This window comes from Phaseolus vulgaris, chromosome 2 (assembly GCF_000499845.2).
Source record: "Phaseolus vulgaris cultivar G19833 chromosome 2, P. vulgaris v2.0, whole genome shotgun sequence".
Taxonomy (NCBI): Eukaryota; Viridiplantae; Streptophyta; class Magnoliopsida; order Fabales; family Fabaceae; genus Phaseolus; species Phaseolus vulgaris.
In genome coordinates, this window is record NC_023758.2 from 48,387,414 (window position 1) to 48,410,486 (window position 23,073).

A 23,073-nucleotide genomic window follows, 5' to 3' on the forward strand; every position below is an offset into this window, starting at 1 on the left:
CAATAAATTGCATTTGTTTGGATCAACAAATTGTACCTCATTTATGATTTTGGTTACATCTTTTCCTGCCCCAAACAATGGCTTCTGTTATGACCAATTCAGGGTTCATAGATGCTCTGTGGGCTCCTTCAAACAGTTCCTAAGTGGGTTCCATGCTGTGCCAAGCCCACTATTAAGCATCGCAAACCACCATCCTCAAAACCTCACTTCTCCTTTCATTAAATACTCAAACAACATTGTTTCCAATTTTTACTCCTTTTGAAAAATTATTTGTCTTCAAAAGTAAAATTATGCTATTAACTTGTATTAACATTTAATGAGAATTTTTATTTTGAAAATTGTACAAATAGTTATATCGTTCCCTCGACTTGGATTCTATCTGATACAATTCGGTTAATCGGCTAGTCTGCAATTCTCTTGATTTTTTAATTATGAAAAACTCAAACTATTCTCGAAAAACACGTCTTTATAGATGTGATCACCTGGAAATTACTTTAAAGATTAAATCATCAAATAATACAATGACATAAACTAATGAAAATATTCAGGTCCAAGCGAAAGTTCAACATTTTTCATGATCCACTGCGAAACCCATCATGGATATGTATAAATAGAGGTCCAAAAAATAGTATAAAATAGGTAAAGTAACATTAATGACTTATTTGAATATACAAAATTGACTTGAACGTTGAAGTTGTTACTAGATATGAGGACATTTCATTGTATATAAGTAGATGCAAACCTCAACCTCATGAGCTGATTTTATGGAGTTGAGTTAAACTTAAAGTCCACTTCATAATAGAAGTATTTTACAAGTTCACCGCTTTCGTTTACTAAATCACATAGGTCGAAAGAACAAAAACACTCTGAATCAATTACAATAGATAGAATTAGAAGGAGAAAAGTCAAATGGATTACACTAGAGATTGGTTGGTTCTTATCTTACCTGTTCTTTGAAAAAAAAAATATGAGTAAAATTATAACTTTGATTAGAGATGAATAATAAAGAACATTAGAAGGAAGGTGTGAATATTTCCATTTCAAAGCCTGAGAAGTATGAAGATGGTGGTGTGATACAAGTAATGTTGGGTAGTAAAGAAACATTGAGTCAGTATCATCAATTAATTTGACTAAGTTTTTATAGCAGATTGTTACATAATACGTAACCACTTCTTTAGAATATAGAGCATTAATATTTTAACAAGTCTTTTCATGCTTGCAAAATGGGGTGTAACTGTATAAATGAATAACACTTCTTCTTCAGCTTGCATTTTCCGGTGAAAATGAAATAAAGAAAAAGAAAGAGAAAGAAAATGAAAAGTGTAATTGTTTAAAGAAAAAATATATGTTGACAACCATGGAAGAAAAATAAAAAGTGAAGAGTAAAAATATGATTTTTTATTAATAAATAATGGATGATTTGATTGACGGGGGAAGAATATTTTGTAAAATATTTAAAAAAAATAATTGGATAAGTTTTAAAGATTATTTTATTTGACATTAATAATTTTATTTAATATTAATTTTTATTTATTTATTATTATTAGAGGCACCCATAATATTGCAGGTACAACGTACTTTCATTTCGTTACCTTCATTTTTTAATAACGCGATTATAGAAAGATCGAACTTTCAATTTTCAAAGATATTAAAGTAACCAAACTTCTTTTTCTCCCTTTCAAATTTCTCAGTCTACAGAAACTCTGATTTGACTATGCTTCCATTAATCGTGCTTCTATTATTATTTTTTTTTTCATGTAATGCTATATTTTTTATTTTATCTAATCATACCAAATAACATGGTTAGCTTAATTAACTTTGAATCTTATAATTAAAAATTTTAAATTTTGTTTCGATATGGTCAATATAGTCCTACATCGCTTAAAAATCAAGATCAATGACGCAGTTTGAATACACATTTATCTCTTAATCCACTGAGATGTCTTTTAAGGATAAAACTGTGACGAAGTTCAAAAACTCCAAAACAGACAATACCTTTTTAATATGATCGGACGATTGTTAAAATCAAGACTAACTCTACAAATTCCATTGATAAAATAAAAATTCAATCAACAAATATTGCTAAAAAAAAGACAAATTGTGATACTTAATGTGGTTGGGTGAAGATTCTTTCTTCTTAATTAAAAAATTAAGAAAACGTATTTAGTATGTTATAATAAATTATGGGGAGATTTAACCCATAAGATTGCAGTATGGTCCATCCACGTGTAATGTGATTAATCAAATCAGTATTAAATATGGTATAAATGTTTCTTAAGAAATGATCCTCAGATACAAGAAGAAGAACAACACCTAATTTAGAAATGTTCATTTGAGATTGGTTCATCATCATCTCAATGATTTTTTTTTTTAACTTAGAATAAATTGTGATTGTTTACACTTTATGTCATAGAAGAGACAATGTTGCTCCCACCAACCTTAAAATTATATACAAACATGACGGTGGAAAAGAATATGGGAATTGATCAATGGTTTGAGATAAGAACAACCAAAGTCTACATCTTATGGAACAAGTGTATGTTGCAGACCAAAAACTCCAAACATTATTCCTTCAATTCAGCAGAATTAGATCTTGGTTTCAGCCACATACCTTTAACCTTCACTCACTTTCCACCTTACAACCTTTTTTACAATTTCAAAATTGTCACACACAACATTTTCTCTTTTTTAAGTCATTTTCTCTGTCTTCCTCTTTTGTTTCTATTCACCAACAATGATAGACAAAAAAACCCTTGTGCCTCCTCTTCACAGAAGAACATTGAATCTCCTTTGATCTTCCAATTTTCACACCCTTGAAAACAAAATGGTCACACACGCTCTTCCTTTTGTACACTGTATCTGGATGCCTTCTGTTTCCTTGTACTTCTGACTTGTGAATCAAAAGTAACCCCATGTTTTCAAATTCCAACCCTTAAATCTCTTTCCCTTGTTTTGCTTTTCACATTTGAACCTTGAAGTCCACCTTGGCTTTTGCTTTTCTTCTGTTTCACACTTTGGTGGCAACAAACAACAGTGTGATCATGTGTTCTGAAATAGTTCCCCCTCGTTTTTCTTTTTCCCATGATGTCTCTGAGCTACCAAAGAAACAAGATGTGTCACGCAAAGACACTATGCTTCTGGGGTCAAATCATGAGTTTGAGTTCAGCACTGGCAGAAGCCTCGAGTTTGAATCATCTTCTGCTGATGAACTTTTCTCCAATGGGGTGATTCTTCCCATTCAGATGCAGCAAAAGAGAAACACTACTCGGAAACACACCCTTTATGGGGAAGCTCCTTACATGAGACTTCCTCCACTCCCATGTTCCCCTATTGTTGACAGAATGAAGAAAGAGAGCATTAGAGAAGTTTTAGCTGTGAATGATAAGAAAACTCACTCTTTCTGGGGGTTCAGCAGAAGCAAAAGTCTTAGTTGTGACACAAAGAAAAGCTTCATGTCTTATTCACCTCCTTTGTCAAGGAGCAACTCAACTGGGTCAGTGGCAGTTCCAAAGAGAGTGAATTCAAGCAGGCAGCATTCAGCTGCTAAGCCACTAACATCTTCAAGTTTTTCAACCTTAAATTTGTATCCTGTGCAAAGGTCTCGTTCTGGTAAGGGTTATGGTAGGTTTTATGGCAATGGTGTTTGGATTAGTCCTGTTTTGAACCTACCAACTCCTTGCATTTCTAAAGCAAGTGCTAGTCTCTTTGGGTTGGGTTCTTTTTTACGTGTGGGGAGGGCCAAGAAAAGCACCAAGTGATTTTGTTCTTATTAGCTCATGTGGTTATGCTAATTACTATGCCAAGGTAATGATTTGGAGAGATAAAAAATGTATGATGAGCATGCAGTTAAAAGGTTACAAATGGGAATCTTGTTTTCTGTGATCATTCATTTCCTATACTAAATGGAGGCTTTTGATTACCACTTCTTTATTTATCAGAAATGCTATTTTGTTCAACTAACATTTTGTCTTTAATTGCAAAACACATGACACCACATCTAGTGGTGGCTTCATAAACAAGCAAATTCTTTATCAAACTTTTACTTTTGGAAAGTTTTGTTATCAGAGTCTTCATTAGCTACTAATTTTGTTGATCATCCTTTGATTTATCCAGTGGCATGTTCAGGCTTCATGCATTTAATTTGTTTTTATAATTAACCGTGTAAATCTTACCTAATAAGCGGACCAGTTTTATAAGGTTGAGTTAATTTACTTCTTGACATGGTATCAAAGTCATTTAAAGTATATTCTACCGAGAATTTATTGCGCTTATCGTGTTATTGTCGGAACACCCATAACATATATTTCTACGTACGAGTTAATAGCATCGGCGTTTATCGTGTTATTGTCGGAACACGCATAACATATATTTCTACGTACGAGTTAATAACATCGGTGTGAGGGGGAGTGTGTTGGAGATCTCACATCGACTAGAGATTAAGATATTTCATTTTTATAAGAGAGTGTAAACCTCTTCTCAAGAGTTTGAACCTTTTTCAATTAATATTGTTTCACAAAAGTGATCAATGAGTTAGTTAAGATGCAATGTATTGATATATTAGTGTAATCTTGTACAAATCTAAATAAGGAATAAAATGCTTTATTTCCTATTATCTACATAAGTGAGAGAAGAATAATTAAATTTTGTAGACTACATAAAAATATTTATAAGATCCCAATTTTTTTAATGATAATTTATATTAACCAAGTCATCCTCTTTTCAATGGAACTTCGTTTTTTCTTCAAATGGGAGGAAGAGAAAAATATTTCTTGATTTAGTGTAATGGAGAACTTAATCATGCATTATATTTTTTAATCTATCAAATTAGCTTCTAATTGATCGAATTAATATTTGTTTATTAAGCTCGATCGAATTAAATGTTTTTAGTGATATAATACACTCATTAAATTAAACTACTTATATTGAGTTTATAATACACTCATTATAGATTATACTGATTTACATAATATACAAAATCACTCTTATCTCTCCTTGACAAAAAAAAAAAATACAAGTATTTTTTAAGAATAAGTCACTTGGAACTTTCTTAAACACATACTCTTATGTGATATAATAAAAAAAATTGTATGAAATTACAAGGAAACTTTCAAGAGAGAGAGAATGATCTGTAATGTTCTTTGTAAGAGAAATTAGCTTCAAACAATAAATGTTTTATAAATAAAGTTGACAATTATAAATGGTTTAATAGACAATTTTATGATTAACATATAAAAGTTTTACAAAAAAAAAATATTGTATGCACCACAATAAATTTAGTCTATCATAGTATGAGAATATATAATTATTATATTGAATACAACCATTGAAGCTTACGTCTTAATATGTGTCCTTATATCACTGCTTCAACAAAAATATGATAATCGTTTAGATAATACACATACACCAACTTTGATTAGATTTCTCAAAAGTCATTATTATTTATTATCATAAATCACTTTATATAAGAATGTATTGATTAATAAAAAATTAAACTATGATATGTCTTTTATTAATTTATTTGGTCGTTTATACTTAACATAGGCAACCATAACATTTGCTATTATCAATTCATCAAATAAATAAAAAATTTTGCATTCAACATTTTTTTTTATCAAAAAACTTAAATCTAAAAGCATTATCCGATTTGAACATGACTGTAAGGTTTTGAGTTTTGGTTGAACATATACCGATTAGTCCGACCTGGTGATTGTCCAAGGTTAAGGTCACCATGATTTTTGGGACTATTATTACTACATAATTATGTCAGTGTAATAATATTAATTTAGATAAATATATTATTGATAACTGTCGTTTTGCTGTCAAATTAATATGATTCTAGCGTAGACTTGTCTAACACTAGAGAGATAATAGTATAATTGTGGACAAATGTCCCCAAGTCGTCTCCTAACGAATCCAATAGTAAAATCAGTTGATCAGGGTTTAAAATCTATCTGCAAGCAATAACAATAAAGATGAAAAAGGGGGTTTGAGATAGTTGTGCAAAAAATATAAAAGAAATTAAAATAGCAAATAAAAAGCGGTTGATCCCAAGTTCTTCCACCATTGAATTCTTCACAGGTTCTCTAAAGATTAATTTTTTCTCAATCCTCCAACAGAGCTAAACCAGATTGAACATGCGCCGATCTGATTCAATTGAAACTCACTAGTAAAACATGCGTCTACTAGTTTAATCAATACCCACTTTGTTCCATGCGTATACTCCATGGGAATGCTTACCTCCTCTCCCTTGAATCATGCGCCCAAGAAATTAATTAGAACAACCTGCGTTCAAGTACAACCTCTCACAAAAATCAGTTTTTCAGGAGATTAGACAATAAAAACAACTGCTATAGAGAATTAAAAATCGAAACTTTTATTGGAACAAAACCTCAGAACTCAATGGGGAATTACAAAAGAACCAACCAAAAAGGTTTAGCCTTCCATGCGGAGGCAAAACAAAAGAATTACAAAGAAGAAAAGAAACTAAGAAAACCCTATGAAAACTCTCTATTTTCTCCTTGATGCTTGTGTTCTTTTATAGGGCTTTTCTGCTCCAAGGATCTTGGGAAAATATAAATTCCACTTTCCATAATTCTTTTTATTTTGCAGAAGATTTGCTTCCAATTCTGTTTCTAGAATCTTGTAGCTTTTATTTTCTCTTTCTTCTCCTCTGAATATTTTTTCTGTTTTGGTTCAAGAAGCAACTTGGACTTTTGCATATTTGGCCCATTCACAAAGGTAGATGCTTCCTCTGGATAATTTACTCTAAAAACACAAAATTAACAATAATAATAGTTAAGGCCCAAATAAACCCAATTATAAGAATATTAATTAAAACAATGGATTTATTTATTATTATAGTCCAATAATCTATGATTAAGGCTATTGTGTGCGAATAAATATATGCTTATCAATTATGAAAATCAATCTTATTAATATACAATTAATATGATTTTAATGCACAATATCTCCTATTATATTAGATAAATGCTCTGATTATATACAATATAAATGCTCTGTTTTCATAATCGTGTCATTGGATCATGAATAGTTTATTCTTGCAAACTATTAAAATTACATAAATGAAAAAAAAATGAAAAGAGAAGAAAGAAGAGTAGGATCAATTTGGAGGGCTTTGAATTTGTTATTATTATATACTTAAATAAACTTGCATGTTTTAAATTGAATTAGTTAGAAATAAATAAAAATGAAATGATATAAAAATCTTTCAGTAACAAAGTTCAATGAAAAATAATTTTCTGACAAAAAATTATTTGTAAATGTAACGCTATGGATCGAGCTCAACTTTAAATAGAAAGTAACATTTATTATTAAATTAAATCAATAACAAAGTCAAATAAAAAGAGATAGAATGGAAATTTTAATATATATATATATCCATTCTTAGTTATAATAAATATTTTATATTTAAGATCGTCAATGCTCTTGTATGAAAGATTAAACCTAAATCCTAAATTCTGAAATTAATCCTAATTTCTCAATTCTAAATTTTAAACCCTATTAATGTTTTTATTAGAATTATATGTAGTTAGTGTGTGTTTCTTTTGGGACCAAAGAATGTGATGTGTCCATGTGGTGGTCTTCTCCACCAAATGAAGTTTATGAAAAAATATAAAATTCCAGAAAGACATTGAGAGGACATCACTACAATTAATTGGATGGTATTGTGTCTTTTATATTTACATGCATTAATGGTGGTGATTGTGACCTATGCTATGATCTTGGCTTGAAATTGGGTTAGATTTTCTCCACCAATTATAACCCTAAAATCTTGGCTCGAATATATTGCTCAGTTCCCTTCAATAGGTTCAAGAATACTAAAAAGAAGATTCATAGACTTTTCTTTATGATAGTTAAAATATTGAAATACATACATTGGAAATTTTTAATTTTAAGACATCTTAATATTTAAATTGATAAAATAATTTCTTATAGATATGTTTAGTGGCTTGAATATAAACAAAAAAAAGTAAATTAATTATATCAGTTATCTGAACATCTAACCAAAGGAAGAAAAATATTGGCATGATGTGAAAATTTCAAAAGATATGAGAATAAGAAACATAATAACATACTGATAAATAAGAGTTAGAACAGTGATGAGACATTGATAAATCTAATTACATTATCATTTTTCTCTTACTCCATTATCACTACTAGAAAGCACACCTTATGTCTGCAATTGGTTGTGGTTTCTACATCCTTATTCCACCCTCAATGTCTAAGCCTCTCTACTTGTTGATCACAGTACCAATCTGTGTAATGGGTGTGTTTCCCATGCAAATGACAGCAGATAATTCCAAAAACTATCACATTCCTAATATATACATGCAACTTCAATTTGTATAAGGTGCTAGAATCCTTAACTATTACTCTACTATTTTCTCACATGCACACAAGGCTACAATTTCTTATGTGAAAAACTTTTGGTTCAGATATTGGTTGAGTTATTCTCCAGTAACAGATGCACTCAGAGGTTAGAAATAGGCAGAGTCGAGAACAGAAGAAAAAGTAAATATGTTTTCTTACTGTTCTTTCTCAACAAACCGAGGTTTTCTATGGCAATTCCATCAGATTTACATCACTCGGTTAGTTCTTGAATGACAACAATTACAGCAGGTACACTGAATGAATTTCACACTATACACACCCTCTAAACAGCATTTACAAATTTTACTCAGTTATCAGAATCTTATTTTTCCAGACAAAGTATAGACGATCTGAAACTCAGAACATTCAAAAACTAGTTTAAAAACAAATGTATTTTTAGCATGTAATTTGTCTTTCTCTCTTGCGTATCTTCTGATATATACTAAGATCTCTACCCGAACCTCTCTATATCTGACCCTGTTATTCAACATCGAATGCCCTTAAATACAAAAATCAGTAGATGACCGTTTTTAACCACAATCAAACTCGGCCCATCACCAAGTTCTAGCCCAATAATTACTAGATCGTCCCTCCCTTGTTTTTCCTGTTCCGTTCTTATAGAATTTCTTGTTCTTTTTCTTTAATCTGTGTATGCCCCAAAAGGAAAGATTACCTTAGTTCATCTCAATAATGACCAAGAATCCATAGCTTTCCTAATTGGAAAATCCAGCCAATGATAAAATTTTCTTTCCTTTTTAGTTCTTGTTTATCTTTCTATGCATTTAGCTTTAATATAGTTAATAACTAATATTTCTGGATAAAATTCAATGCTAGAGAGTAGGTAAGATATCAGTAACAATAATGGAGAAGTTTCATGCATTCACTATTCATCTATCAGTCGACATTTATTGCAAGTCAACCAAATAAGCCATATATTTTCGATCCATTTTTTAGAAATATAGATGAAAAGGAATAATTATTCACCAAACTATTTAACATCAGTTAGAATAAATGTAGAGGATTTCATTAATGTTTAAAGTTCCTGGTACAACCCACGCAAATCTAAATACGCCAACTTTGCTCTTTTATGTCATAACTAGTAAACCTTGAACCACAATTCCATAAACAACTTTTGAGTACCGTATTAACAGAGGACAAGATTACAAGAAAAAAAAGAATTGAGCGATTAAAACTGCTGCATACCAGAGATTTTTAATCAGAAGCAGTGACAATATTAACATATAGAATGTACAAACTGCAAATCTCGGATACCCAGATGCAGAATTCCATAATCTTCACCATCATTGAATCAAGTATTCGACTAACGTGGTTGATTTGGCAATTACCATTATTTATATCACAAGGTGAAAAGGTTAGAAGTCAGGGTGCACCTCATTCGGGAACTTCAGGCACTTCGTAAGATTCTGCAGTAACCTCGGAGAGCCACAAACCAGGAAAAAGTGACTGCAAAAACGAAACAGAACCAAGCCACAAATTAAACAAAATTACGAGAAAGAAAGCATGAACATATTTGACAATCGATGGGGTTGTGTTATTATTACGTCCAAATTCTTCTGGACAATTCTGGGCCTCTTCTTGGGCCTCCTGGGAGGCCTGTTTCCGAGCAAGGCCAAGAAATCGTGTTCCACCTCCTCCTTCGAGAGTGAAACGGAAAACTTAGTTTTTTCTTCAATCTTCATCATCTTCTTCTTCTTCTTCATCTCTTGGGTGAGGGAATTGAGTTGGCTGGTGTGATGCGGTGCCTTGCAGGCGGCTCTTCGGGTTCGCAAATTCCAGGATTTGGAATTGGGTTCTTGGAAGATGGAAACTTTGAGGTTGTCGGCGGCGACTCTGAGATCGAGTAAGAGCTTCCTGCGAACGTCGGCGATATCGTTAGGATCGTTGGCGACTTTGACGCACCTGAGGAATTTCTGGTTGCCCCATTTGAGACAGGGCATCGGGAAGTTGTGGAGTGGTTTGGATCTTTCCGGGCCCATAGCCATGATCGTGTTTCTCGTGCTCGATGATTAACTTCTCCTCTACCTCGTACTCTGTTTCATGAGTAGTTGCTGTCTCAGAAAAATGGAGGCAGAGAAGGGAAATTAATATGAAACAAAAACCAAAACAAAACAATGGTGGTGGCGTTCCGTTCGAGTTGGAGTTGCCAAACTACAACTTTTCTATTCCTAACGTTCTTCTTTTTATAATTTCCAACCATTATTACTAACGGAGACGTTCCAATGTTGAAAAAACTTGTATATATCTATAGTTACTGATACATCAAAAATACTAATTCATTGATCATTGCTTTAGTTTTTTTTTAACATTGTTTTTGGGTAACTACCTTTTTATTATATTAATATTCATTTTATTGTTTTACAAAAGTATAAAAACTCAAGTCCCATGAGATTATATTGATAAAAGATACTCTTTTTTTTCATTTATGTGAGAAGTGGAATCATGGAACACTTGAGTTCTCATAAGCTTTTGTTAATATTTTTGTAAAGAACCTGTTTAGAAGTCGGCGCCTTCCGTGCAATTTTAAAATTTGTTTGTTTTTTATATATTTTTTAATAATTCAAGCACATAAATTACATTAAAAAAATATTTTTGATCGATAAAAATAAATACCATATATATATAATGTGACAAAATTACTTCAATAAAAGAAATTGTTGAACTCTAGTACTTCCAGTTATGGGACTGCGGAAACAAAAATTGAATTGAATTAATTATTAAACTGAATCGAAGTATCACAAATTATTGTGGTGATCTGTAATGGAAGTGATGAACACGGGCACTTGGTGAAATGTTTTCTTTAATAAATGAGGTTTTGTTATTAAAGAAATCACAACTGCTAATGTTCATTTACTTTTCATCTCCATTGATCTTGTAAGCTTATTAGTAATTGTTTGTAGAAACTGCACACAGAAAACATTCAGCTGAATACATATTAGAGTTGAAAAATATTTTGGAAAGATTTAAAACTTTAAGCTGATATCTTGTTCCCTTCTCTCATACAATCCTCTTTTTGATGCTCTAGTCCAAACCAGAAGATATCAACTAAAATCAGGACATCACCATCAAATTTATTTTCAATGATTATCAATAAATTTTTATTTTTATTATTATTAGTTTAAAAACAAAAAGTTCAATCAAACCCTCCCAAAATTGATAGGATTTTCAAAAATTGGGGATAAAATAAGTAAAATTAATTTGTTGAACTAAATTTTTCAAAAATAGTACAAGTTTAAGCCTAAAAAAATACAAGGGGAAGTTGACTTCACAATATATATATATATATTGGGCTATCTGGTTTTATGACTGATTAATTACATCATCAACTGATTCACAATTAAGCACTAAAAGTTGAGCTGCTCCTATTTTTAAAAATAAAGTTTTTTTTTTACTTATTTATGATTATTTTAGTAAATATCTAAATAAAATATTCCTTAACGTCTTTGTGAATTTATTATTTAGAAAACATCTCTATGTAAAACGATGAATTCTATATAAAAACTATTTTTTAATAACTCGTTATATAAAAAAATCACATGATTTCACCATTACGTTAAACAGCTGTATTTTCTGAAACTTATTGTTTATCAGGTATAGCTCATAACAAGAAGTTTAAATTCAAATTTGTAATTAAACAAAAATAATAATAAAGTATTAGACAAGTGAAGGTGGTCATTAGCACATAACTCTTGGGAACCCTATTCAACTTGACCAGTGGCGCCTACTCCTACCTTTTTTAAAAAAAAATTCTAGCACTTTCTAAGTTGTTATATTACCACAAAATGGGACCCGATGATATAGCAGAAAATAGAACAGAACAAAAAGGTAAGAATATTACTCTCGTGAGAATATCATTTGAGCTTGTATACGATGAACTCACATCAGTCGGAAGCCACCTCTAGCCAGTAGCTGGGAATTTGAAGATAAATTACTCAGCGTGATCGCAGTGAAGTCAAGGTGCAGTTAAATTAAGTCTATAAGAATAAAGAAATGAATATGGGCTGCAAGAATACCTCTTGCAGAAATAAAAAGTTAGGAAGAAACTTGATCTGTACATAATTGCTATAGAACTAATTAGGAGCTTCTGTTTATAAGGTCACTAAATTCGTCATGCGTTTGCATTATATATTCGACGAAAAAATAATAGGCTCCTAACCGTGAAAAAATTTGGATTTCTATTTTGCTATAAAGTATTTACAAACTATCTACCTCCCATGAAAAGAAGCACGCTAAGAGCAGCTGGAGTTTGACGTCTCACACTTGATAACGCGGGTATTGTAAGAGCCACAGAATCCACATTTGTGGTACAACCAGTGGAAGCGTGAAGAGCCCTTCCGACCACAGTCATGGCAGAGTACATCCTGCATTTTGTCATTACATAACAGGCTTAACAGACAATCATCTTACAAATTCTTTTCTCGTCAACAATGCCAAAATGGTTTTTTTCTTCATAAAATCCACATTAGTTTCAAAAAGGAACTAGAAAAAAGTACCTGACAGCGTTCCCTGTACTCTTCAGGAAGCTCCTCAGCAGCCAATAGGGCATCAAGCATACCAAAGTAAACCTAGGTAGGAAGAGAAAAACTAAGTATATCGAGTACCTCTTTAAGAACTTCAAGTGATTTGACATGAATTTTCGAATTATATATCCCTCATCTTTTCAATGATTTTTTTTATCAAAAGGAGGCTTACACTCTTTAGTTATCTTAAATTCCTAATTTATTAGCAGCAACAAAATATGCATAAATTAGTTAAAGATCAGTAAACATATACCATTCAAGTTTTAATTTTTTTAAACGTTTACATTTAACTGAAATATATGAAAAACTTTAGGCAAATTGTTTACTTCTATTTTGTCTCAACTTGAGAACTCACAAGTACATGTTCGAAATATACTAGAGCATTATCAAACTAATGGTCCTGTTTGGTTTTCCTTTCCATACTTTTGTGCATCTATAAAAAATTTATATGGCGAATAATAAAGGTGGAGAATAAGGCTTAGTTGAGTGTAAAAGAAAGATTTAATGGAAGAAAATCATCTTACCGCCATATCTCCCAATGACTTGCTGCAGATTGGACATGTGTAGTGACTACACGTGTATGCCTAACATAATATACCAAAATATAAGATTAAACCCACAACCCTTGAGAATAAGTTACCACCCCCTGGTTTGGGGATAGAATTGAAACCTAAAACCGAAAAGAGCTGTGAAATAGACCTGGAAGCAAGCAGAATGCATATAGTGGCCGCAAGGTAGAGCTCTGACCGTAGCACTTGAAGTGAACAAGTCATCGCAACAAATTGGGCAGTTCATTTCTAAACCTTTCTCGAGACATTTATGAGATGCTGACTTAATCCCCAGGCAGCAATTGCATTTCATGCAATGAAAATAATCGATCCCAAGCCCTTGTCCAACACGGCATAAATTGCAAAATGGGCAATGATATACGTTCCTGAAAATAAAAAAAAAAGGTGTAAAGAAAAATAAAGTTAACTAAATAATTTGAAGGACTAAATTATAATTGTTAAAGATACGATGGTGTAAATAGGAAAATGTCTTATAGCTTTAGTTTAGGATTACGTTTATTTCTGGATCATTACTTTTGCTATTACTTATAAATAAAGAATCATGTTTGTGATCATAACACAGAATCCCTGGAAACCTTCTATATGGTTTTAGATGATCAGGAACTGATTCCCTCAACAGCTTTTTCATCTTTTCCTGGAATCATGCGTAAACATTACTGCTCCTCTCTCGGACAGTGTTTGGCAGCCTTCCCAATCATCTTTCGCCAACGCCAAAACCTGACCACCGTAGCCCAACTCCAGCAAACCCCACAATAGACCTTGCTCAAGCACTCGCCCCCCTCCATTAGATATATTTCTTGATAAAAAATTCATAAAGGCAGACTAAATTTTTACTATAGATTGCTTTCAGCAGTAAAGATATGTGCATCTCAAGCATCAATAGTTTGAATTGATGAATTTCAAGATAATGAGATATTATTCCAACTTTATAAGATAAGAAGTCGATTTTGCCCCAAGATAATATTGGACCATGCATTTGGTTCTACCTAATAGTCAATAAATGTCTTATTTTTTCTGAGACTTTTTTTTTAAGTTGAATTAGTTTACAGAATAATTGACTCCACCAAATCGGAGGATGCTCAAGGTACTTGACAAATGGCATTTATTCCCATTAACCCCCCCTCCCCGGGAAAAGGAAGGTAATAGCAATTTTAATACCATAAATTTTGGATTCCAACGAACAAAAGAATACCTTTCATCATCAAAAAATTTGCATATACTGCAATAGTACTTCGCCATTGAAAATCCATTACATGAAGGTGTCATGCACGTAGGCCCTATTGGCTGTATATTCAGGCAGTGCATACACATCATTTCCAATGTTGCTTTTCTGTAATTATCAAGCAGATGATTAGAATTAAATACTGTTATAAAGTATAAAACACAAGAAATCCCATGAGAAATTTACCTGTCCATTGAGTGATCACTGACATTGTCATGACAAAATCTGCAAGTAAATAACTTTCCACAACATTCAGCCCGAAGCTTGCAATTTCTCTTATAGTGATCACACCCAAATATATGTTTCTCTGGGTCTCGAAATGATGGTGAGAGTCCTACTATTTCTACACTGTTAGATGATCCTTCCGACAGAGCTTTAGGTGATTTCTGCTGGGCAGCTATCCAGCGACTAGTGAAAGACAAAAATCAATCAAAAGTTGGAGCTTGATGTCAATAAAGGCTAAAGTGCTATCAGACAAATATAAAGAAAATTTTGGTCATATAAAATAACAATGAAGGTATGATCATTGAACCAACCTTGTTAATAAATTCTGCACAAGATATGCCTTTCTCCTTGGATCAAGTGTTGAGTCTCGATATACCTTCCGGATCTCTGACTCAAGTTCATTCTGATTCATCCGGAATATGTCTTTCCAACCTGGCTTGAACATTGGATCATTGTGGCCCAAGCTTTCTCCATATTCAGCACCTAGGAAAAAACAGTAAGTCAATAGCACATTATAATATTAAATATCACAATTTCCACAAAAGATGAAAGAAACAAAAATCACATTAAATACCTCTCCGAAAAGTGCTATGATCTGATGCTTCAGCCTGTGGTATAGACACTGGACTCTCTTTCCAGCATTCACTAAGCCATTCATTGAACATAGTGTTCTTTGTTGCTTGCTTCCACGTATCCATCATTCTGTTCTGTTCATCCTGAGTAAGAGCAGATGTTACCCATGGTAACATTGATTGGAGAACTTCAGCACCTGTTGTTCCAATTATCCGACCCACTATCTTGTCTTGTTCTTCCACAGTAAAATGTCTCCCAAACAATGGCCACAATTCACATTCTTCTCTGAAGAGATGCTGATCCAGGGTCACTCTTATGGATTTGCACATCCCCTGAAGCTTAGTAGCAAGTTCATTATATTTTTTGATGACATCACTAGTATTTCCATCAGAGGTTCCAAAATTACTTTCACTTAAACTCTCAGCCATGTGGATCATCTGCAAGGATTCATGAAGGACGGAAAACTCTGAAAGAACACAGGAAATATCTTCAAACAATTTTTCTTCCTGCTTATGGTCTAGCATGTATGAATGACTCACATTATGAAGTGCCTCTTTGGATTCCAGAGCTGGGAATACTATATCATCTTCAGCATTACTATGAGCTCTATATAAACCCCACAAGAGTCGAAATCTTCCATTAAATTGACACAGAATTGTCTCATCACCATCACTCAGCTTTCCCGATTCAACATCAAGGTACTCCAAGTCTTTGCGTATGGCTTTATGGAATTTAAAGATTGTATCAATTGGTCTTTGTGTACATCCCACATTGCATGAGCTTCTCTCTGTTTCCATTACTAACAGACTGGAATTAATAGATGGAGCAGAAGAGCTGAAAGACAAGGAGCGCAAGGACTTTGGCGGTGAAGAGAGAGAACTCAACCCTAAATTGTTACTACTCACTCCCAAACCTGGCACACAACAAGACCTAGTACTACAACATTGTTTCTGAATGCTTTCAGTCTCAGAAGTTTCTGTCACATCTTTTTTGTTCAACTCCATTATGTTTCGTTTGACTGCTTTTTTGTTCTCTCCTGATTCAGCTAATACTGAGCAATGTCTATTAGATAATGCAGATGCACAAGCACAGGATAATGGACCAATATTTTCTTCAATATCAGAAAGTCTTTGAGCAGGACAGAAACCTGATGCACCTGAAGACAAACACTGACCTTCATTACGAGCCTTGCAACCCCATCCACAGAAGAGTGTAACTAGAGCAGAATCTGTTGCTGGAGCTGAAACAGATTATGAAATTGTCAAATATAGACTACACAAATAAAATTATCAGAGATATAACTATTTTAAGAAGGCAAGGAAGTTTGAAAGAGACATAGGACCTGCCAACTGCATATTTCTCCGAAACATCTTAGCTTCATCTTCAGTTAAAGATCCTACCAACCATGGCAGGACACGCTCAATCAATTTCAGAGGCATCATACATAAGCTTTGATACAAAAGTTCACATTGCCTTCTAAAGCTAAAGTGCTTTCTTGCCAGAGGAAGTACCTATAGATGAGAGGGATGAAGAACACTTTAATAGATTAACAGAGAGCTTAATTGAAAATTCCTTATAGAGAACTTCTGCATATTTGGCATTGAAATCCCAGCAACATATTAATTACTCATTGCAATTAACAATGCATTTGTGTTTCACATTCTTATCTCACAGCAGTAACTCAGATTATCACATGACCAATGATGGCTCACCTGAACTTCTTCATTATGGAAATGCCTCTGTATGGTTTCCATTATATGATCAGCATGCGTGCATAACTTGGAGTAAAATTCAACATCTGAATTAGATGTTGCTCCTTCACTTTGAATACTTTCAATTAAACTTCGGAAGTCATTAAATTGGCTTTCTTCTTCAGCATGCTCCTGAAAGAAAGAAAATTCTCCATCTACTGCCCGAAAAATAACCTTGTCCTCAGCAATACTACATTTATAAAAAAATGTAAATAGTCAATATTTCAGATGATAGAGTTTGTCTTAAGATAAATTATCAAATTGTTTAACATAAAAAAGGTATGGTAATTCCAAAAGGCAAATATTGATCAAAATAAATCAATCTGATACCTGTGAAATATGCAAACATCGGCTATAAATTGAAATCTTTCATTAAAAGCAGACAGATTAGCAAAATCTCCAGAGTGTTGTATCTTTCTGGCCTCCACTGCTATCTCACTTAAATCTTTTTTTATTGCATTATGCCAGAGCAATATTTCATCTATAGGATGCTCTCCAGTGGTATCAGAAACATCTATCATAGATCCAGAATATTTCCTTTTTCCGCATGTTGTGGACTCACAAGCACAGTTTACTTTCTCAACCTGATGGGGTAATGACCTAGAACTACATAGAACTTGAGAATGATCTACACAACTTTCAAATGAGTTAACGCTACCTCTCCCTTCCATCCAGGTGAAAACAACCTTCAATATGCAAGAATATGATAAGATATAATACAGTTACATATCAAATGAACATAAATAATAGAACTGGACCAGAATATGAGGGACGAGTACTGTTTATTGCGATAGTGTCAATGTGGAACAGAACAGAGATGAAGAACACAATTATTTGTGAAATAAAGATTTCACAGAACTGGCCTCTTCTCTCTTTTTCTCAGAAACAATTGATGCCCCTCAATTCTCTCCCTAACTGCCTTATAGCTTCTCTCTGTACTGTAACCAACCAAAGAGTTACAACAAATATTCCATTATTCCTATAAATGATAGCTTCTGTTATTTTGATAAATATTGGTTTAAACCTCTATTTCCCTAAGCTCTCTCTATTATTCTTCGTTATGCAGAATCTCCTTACTGACTGTCAGTAACAATGAATGGCATCATCATCATCAATGCACAAAAAAAATTACCAAATAAAAGGAAGTAACAATGCTCTGTTAGCATTTGAAAACCACACCTTCTGAAGAAGCTTCTCCTGTGGCACTATCTTGATTAAGCAATTTCGCAAATCCTGAGATTCATCAGGTGATATAGATTTTGAAAGCCATGGTAGAAAATCGACCATCATATTCACAGGAATACTGCAAAGGAACTGCCAAACTAAGGATGCCTGTTCCTCCTGAGAAAACTTCTCAATAAGCAGAGGAAATACCTGATATCACACAACAAACAAACAAAAGTCAGACACATTGCAAATAAGATTATGGCAACTTCAACTACATGTCCATGACAAAATGTTACTCCAAGAATCTCCTTTTGGAAACCAGCTAATAAACAGATTTCTGTATTGTGAAAACTTCCTTGAAGGGAACTAGCAGTGGAACTTGATCATATGTTATCTAGCTAGTATATCAACCCCATTAATTAAACAGAACCAAATAACACATAAAATAAAAGCTTCCACTTATTAATCGATCACAAAAGTAAATAATTTCCTCCATGGCATGGAATTTCTACAATACAGTTGGAACTATGTGAAACTTTTTTGAAATGCTTTCATTAGTTCAATTTTAGTAGCAATTTGTACACTAAGTACTCCTTTACCAGGCTGATATGTTAGCATTTTAAAAATTTATAGATAAATTAATAAGGTTTCTTATTCAGTACCCATTAAACAATTAAGTTAACAATAATAACATTTCAATAAACAATGGGATTGATTAACGCAATATTTGAAATACTCAATTTCCAAAGAAACTTCCAAAGGTGACAAGACAAGAGTAACAATAACAATATATTTACAGGAATCATAATTAATTAAGTGATATGGATCTAACATACAATATTTTCTAAAGGGATCACAGAGGGATTTGAATGCGCATTGTTGAGTGGGAATGATTCGTTCTTCTTTAAATTTTTAGTGACTTAGAGGGATGTCTTTTCCTACCCGTTGTACTTACCTTTCCTCTTTCTAATAATATCTGGATTTACTCCCCCTCACCTCATCCTGAAAAAAATTAGGTAGCTCTTTCTTCCTTCTTTAGCCATAAAATTAGTGTCCAAAGTCTAAATAACCTTAAAAAACAAAAGTATATTTTTCTTTTCACATTTTGGTTATTTCTTAAACATAATTATACTCACATTTCTAAAGACCACTTTTGACATATACAAGATTGACTTGTCTTCTAGGCATCTTTATAATGGTCAGCTAAATGTCTCGTACCCTGTTAGAATGAGATAATCAGGACAAATTGGTGGGCTGCATTTTGGTTTGATCTTTCTAAATTGAAGTTTTATATTATTTTTCCCACAACCTTTCTCTCTTTCCACTAAAACTGAAATTAAAAGAATATTCACCAAGATTTACCAAACAATTCAATTCAATTCAATATCCTCATCATTAAGTAGGAAGGGTCCAAGATACCTAACCAGTGCAACTCAAGGTAATGATCCAAATTTTAACCTCCAGCACATAACTCCAGTCTTATTGAACCTGCTCACCATTACCCCGTCTCACTCCTATCTTACCAGGAAAAACTCCAGTTCCAAAGCCTTTCTATGTAAACGAAATTTATAATTTTCTTTCTCTTGACTCATCACCCTGGAAAGTATCATCCAAAACATGTATGTATGAGGCACTGGTTCTTAGAATGCAAGATAAATTTCTATACTCTTTCATTCTTGTTCATAATAAAGTTTCTTTTTGATAAACTAAACAAAAAACTTACATTTCAGTAATTAGGTTTACTCATAATTCAATAATGTTTTGAACAACATTTTATGACGTCTAACTAGCCATTCATTAAATCCTGAACAACTGATGCAATCTTTCGGTCCTGAAAATTTAATTGGCAAAATTCCTTCTTTGGTTTTTGACTGAGGGGGAAAAGGCCAAAAATAATTGTTTCAAAAGTTCATAGAGAAAGTATGCATCACATAGAAAGACATTAAATATCACTTTGCATGCTTTAATGATAATTTATAACTAAGATAAAATGATAATTTCAAATATATAAAAGCCTAATCGACTTAATTCAGCATTCCATGGCATACAATTGACTACTCTAGTTGAATCACTAGAGAAAGCCACATGGTCGTGGTAAAAGTACTCCACAAGAATACTTAACCCATCAAGTGCTTAAATAATTCGTAAACATCACAAATATAACTTTCCTAGTCATATAGTTGCACTGCATTAGCCACTTTGGCACTACCAATAGTAAATATTAGCAATTCTGTTTTACAGAAGGAGCATTCTTTGGTCTCGAAACTATTAGTAATTATCTTCTCTTCGTCTTTGTAAATTCCTGTTTTAGCTATAATAATAATAATAGTAGTAGTAATAGTAATTATATCTCGTGGAGAGGAAATACTATTACTTTATAGTTATCTGATTGTATTAGATCAAGTGGATAGAAGGTAAGAGATGCTAAATAAACTTATACCTGCTCCTCTTCCTTTGCCATGTGTTGACTAACTGACGTCTGCAAAGCTCCCGTGCAGGATGCCAACTCTCTTGGAAAAGTTTCATCATTATTGATAGAAGAATTTAAAAGATCAAATAGATGATCAAAAAGGTTGTTTTCACCCTTGTGCTCGAGAGAATATGTCTGTGCCACATTCTTCACACGTATATCTAAAGCTGGAAATATCACCTACATACCAGAATATATTTCTCTCAGAATGTTTGAAGCATAGCAGAAGATAAGGAGTGATAAAGCCAAATTAATAAGATAATGCTTTCGAGAGAGTGGGAAAGATGCACATCCCAGGCATAACTCAAACATCGTAAAAGAAAAGGCAGTCATCAAATTTATCAAGAAACCAGTAGGGAGCTCTGATATTTTAAAATTTGAAACAAAATTTTCCCATCTAAATATGCATTACTAATTTATTATAAGAAATGTATTGACGAACTGACAGAAAATATTACTTCATATCTACTAGGAGAAAATGAAACAAGTTTATGAACCAGATGCTGTTAGCTAACCTCATTAACTTACTAGCTTATAAAAGCTTAATTTAGTGATGAATTAGCATCAGCATTCAATCAGATTTATTTCTTTTTCTGCTACATAGCATTTTATTAGTTTTGTTGTGGATATTTACTGACAGACAAGTGAAAAACCTTGCAATAGTACAAACAAGTAGGTTTTTACTTAGTCTCCCATGCACGTTACACAGTATAACCACGACATTGCACAAACATGTGGTTTAAAAACAGATGATAACCAAAAAGATCAGAAAACATCACAGTCATTGAGGATATATATCCACTGCTTCAATTCTGAAATATTTTCTCCGCACCTGGACAATAACAGAATACCAGAGATAACGAAGAAACATGTATAGCCAGTAAATCAAATTATACTGTACATAAAAAAAAAATCGAAAGGAGAGAAACAAATTCTCGGCGTCGATTTCAAAAATCGCTACGGTTAGACTATGTTCAAGCCAGTAACCAAGTATTAAAGTTTGACCTAAATTAACCGAGAGGAAATCACCAAAGGAATAGACAAACAAGAGTGGCATTTCGTTCGTCGTTGAAAATGCAACAAACTATTAAAATCTTCACTCACGAGGCCATTTCACTCGCCACGGGAAATTAGGTTACACAATCTAACAAAGAACGAACTCCGAAAACATAAAGATGAACAAAAGATTAGGACCTCGTCTTCAGCATTGGAGTGGTGCCTGTACATGGAGCTGAGGAAACGGTAGCGCTCGGAGAGCGGCTGAATGTCGGAGCGGTTTCCGGTGGCGAATGCCAAGGCCAGCCGGTGCAGCTCATCAAGCTCATTCCGAATTGCTTTGTGAAAAAACAAGAAAATCAAAATCGGCGACTCCGGCTTCGAGCACTTCAAGTCGTCCTTGAGAGGCGAGGCGGAGTCCACCTTGTTGACGGAATTCGAGAGCACCGCCACTCCTCCTCCGTCCAACGGCGTCGCCATGCGGTTTCTCTAGCCCAACTTTCTCGGACTTTCTTTCTTTGTTTTTCCTTTTTTCTTATTTTTCAGAAAAGTTAAAATTGCGTCTTAATGGTTCAGCACTTTATCAGCTAATTGTTTGTTTGCACAAAATCAGTGAGTGCTGTGCGTTGGTTATCCGGTGGCATGGACGGTTCTAGAAAAGTAAAAATGGTTCAAGAAAAAGAGAGAGAATTTCTGTGTCTCAGTCTATTTTGTCGATATGTTGTTGTGAAGCGAAGAAGGAGGAGGAGATTGGTTTCGCTACTACGCCGATAAGCGCCCACTGCCAGAGAGGACCAATTTCATTTCTTGGGTCCATGCCACGTGGCTACATCTGCCACGTTGGATGCCAATGTCACTTTCTCATAACGTTCCATCTCTTTATTTTTTTCACCTCTTTGATAACGGCCTTTTCTTTTTCTCTTAAAGCTAATACAAAAAAGATAAAATCATTTTAATTTGTTCTACACAATTTATTTTTTATACTTTAAGTTTATAAATGCTCATCAAACTTTTTAAAAAAAAAACTTTGCACAAAGATTATCTATTCAAAAATTAAAAAAAATAATTTATTTTTAGTCTCTATATAACTTTATGAACGTGTTACATCACTGGGTCTTTCATTGATACTGTGTTCATCTATTTTACGTTTCTTCCGTTAGTTTGATAAAAT

At 33.1% G+C, this 23,073-nt stretch overlaps 3 protein-coding genes across 5 annotated transcripts; 1 reads left to right on the top strand and 2 right to left on the bottom strand.

Moving 5' to 3' along the window:
• The first annotated feature begins 2,420 nt into the window (after positions 1–2,420).
• On the top strand, positions 2,421–3,919 carry LOC137809834 (uncharacterized). Its single transcript, XM_068610904.1, has one exon. The coding sequence runs from the start codon at positions 3,042–3,044 to the stop codon at positions 3,756–3,758; it is 717 nt and encodes a 238-aa protein (XP_068467005.1). The 5' UTR covers positions 2,421–3,041; the 3' UTR covers positions 3,759–3,919.
• A 5,474-nt stretch (positions 3,920–9,393) lies between these two features.
• LOC137812922 (uncharacterized) lies at positions 9,394–12,347 on the bottom strand. Of its 2 annotated transcripts, XM_068615179.1 has the most exons (3): positions 12,248–12,347; positions 9,954–10,442; positions 9,394–9,855 (listed from the first exon to the last, which is right to left on the bottom strand). In XM_068615179.1, the coding sequence occupies exons 2-3, from the start codon at positions 10,392–10,394 to the stop codon at positions 9,784–9,786; spliced, it is 513 nt and encodes a 170-aa protein (XP_068471280.1). In that variant the 5' UTR covers positions 10,395–10,442; positions 12,248–12,347; the 3' UTR covers positions 9,394–9,783. The 2 variants fall into 2 exon arrangements, with proteins under 2 accessions (XP_068471280.1, XP_068471279.1); XM_068615178.1 differs by lacking the exon at positions 12,248–12,347 and having other exon boundaries at positions 9,954–10,630.
• Positions 12,348–12,406: 59 nt separating this feature from the next.
• LOC137812921 (zinc finger protein BRUTUS-like) lies at positions 12,407–22,753 on the bottom strand. 2 transcript variants are annotated; one of them, XM_068615177.1, is made up of 15 exons: positions 22,101–22,635; positions 20,877–21,086; positions 19,856–20,032; positions 18,449–18,643; positions 17,600–17,955; positions 17,231–17,459; positions 16,861–17,029; positions 15,520–16,758; positions 15,257–15,428; positions 14,907–15,128; positions 14,691–14,828; positions 13,629–13,863; positions 13,454–13,513; positions 12,903–12,974; positions 12,407–12,770 (listed from the first exon to the last, which is right to left on the bottom strand). In XM_068615177.1, the coding sequence occupies exons 4-15, from the start codon at positions 18,557–18,559 to the stop codon at positions 12,639–12,641; spliced, it is 3,135 nt and encodes a 1,044-aa protein (XP_068471278.1). In that variant the 5' UTR covers positions 18,560–18,643; positions 19,856–20,032; positions 20,877–21,086; positions 22,101–22,635; the 3' UTR covers positions 12,407–12,638. The 2 variants fall into 2 exon arrangements, with proteins under 2 accessions (XP_068471278.1, XP_068471277.1); XM_068615176.1 differs by lacking the exon at positions 19,856–20,032 and having other exon boundaries at positions 22,101–22,753.
• Positions 22,754–23,073: the final 320 nt, after the last annotated feature.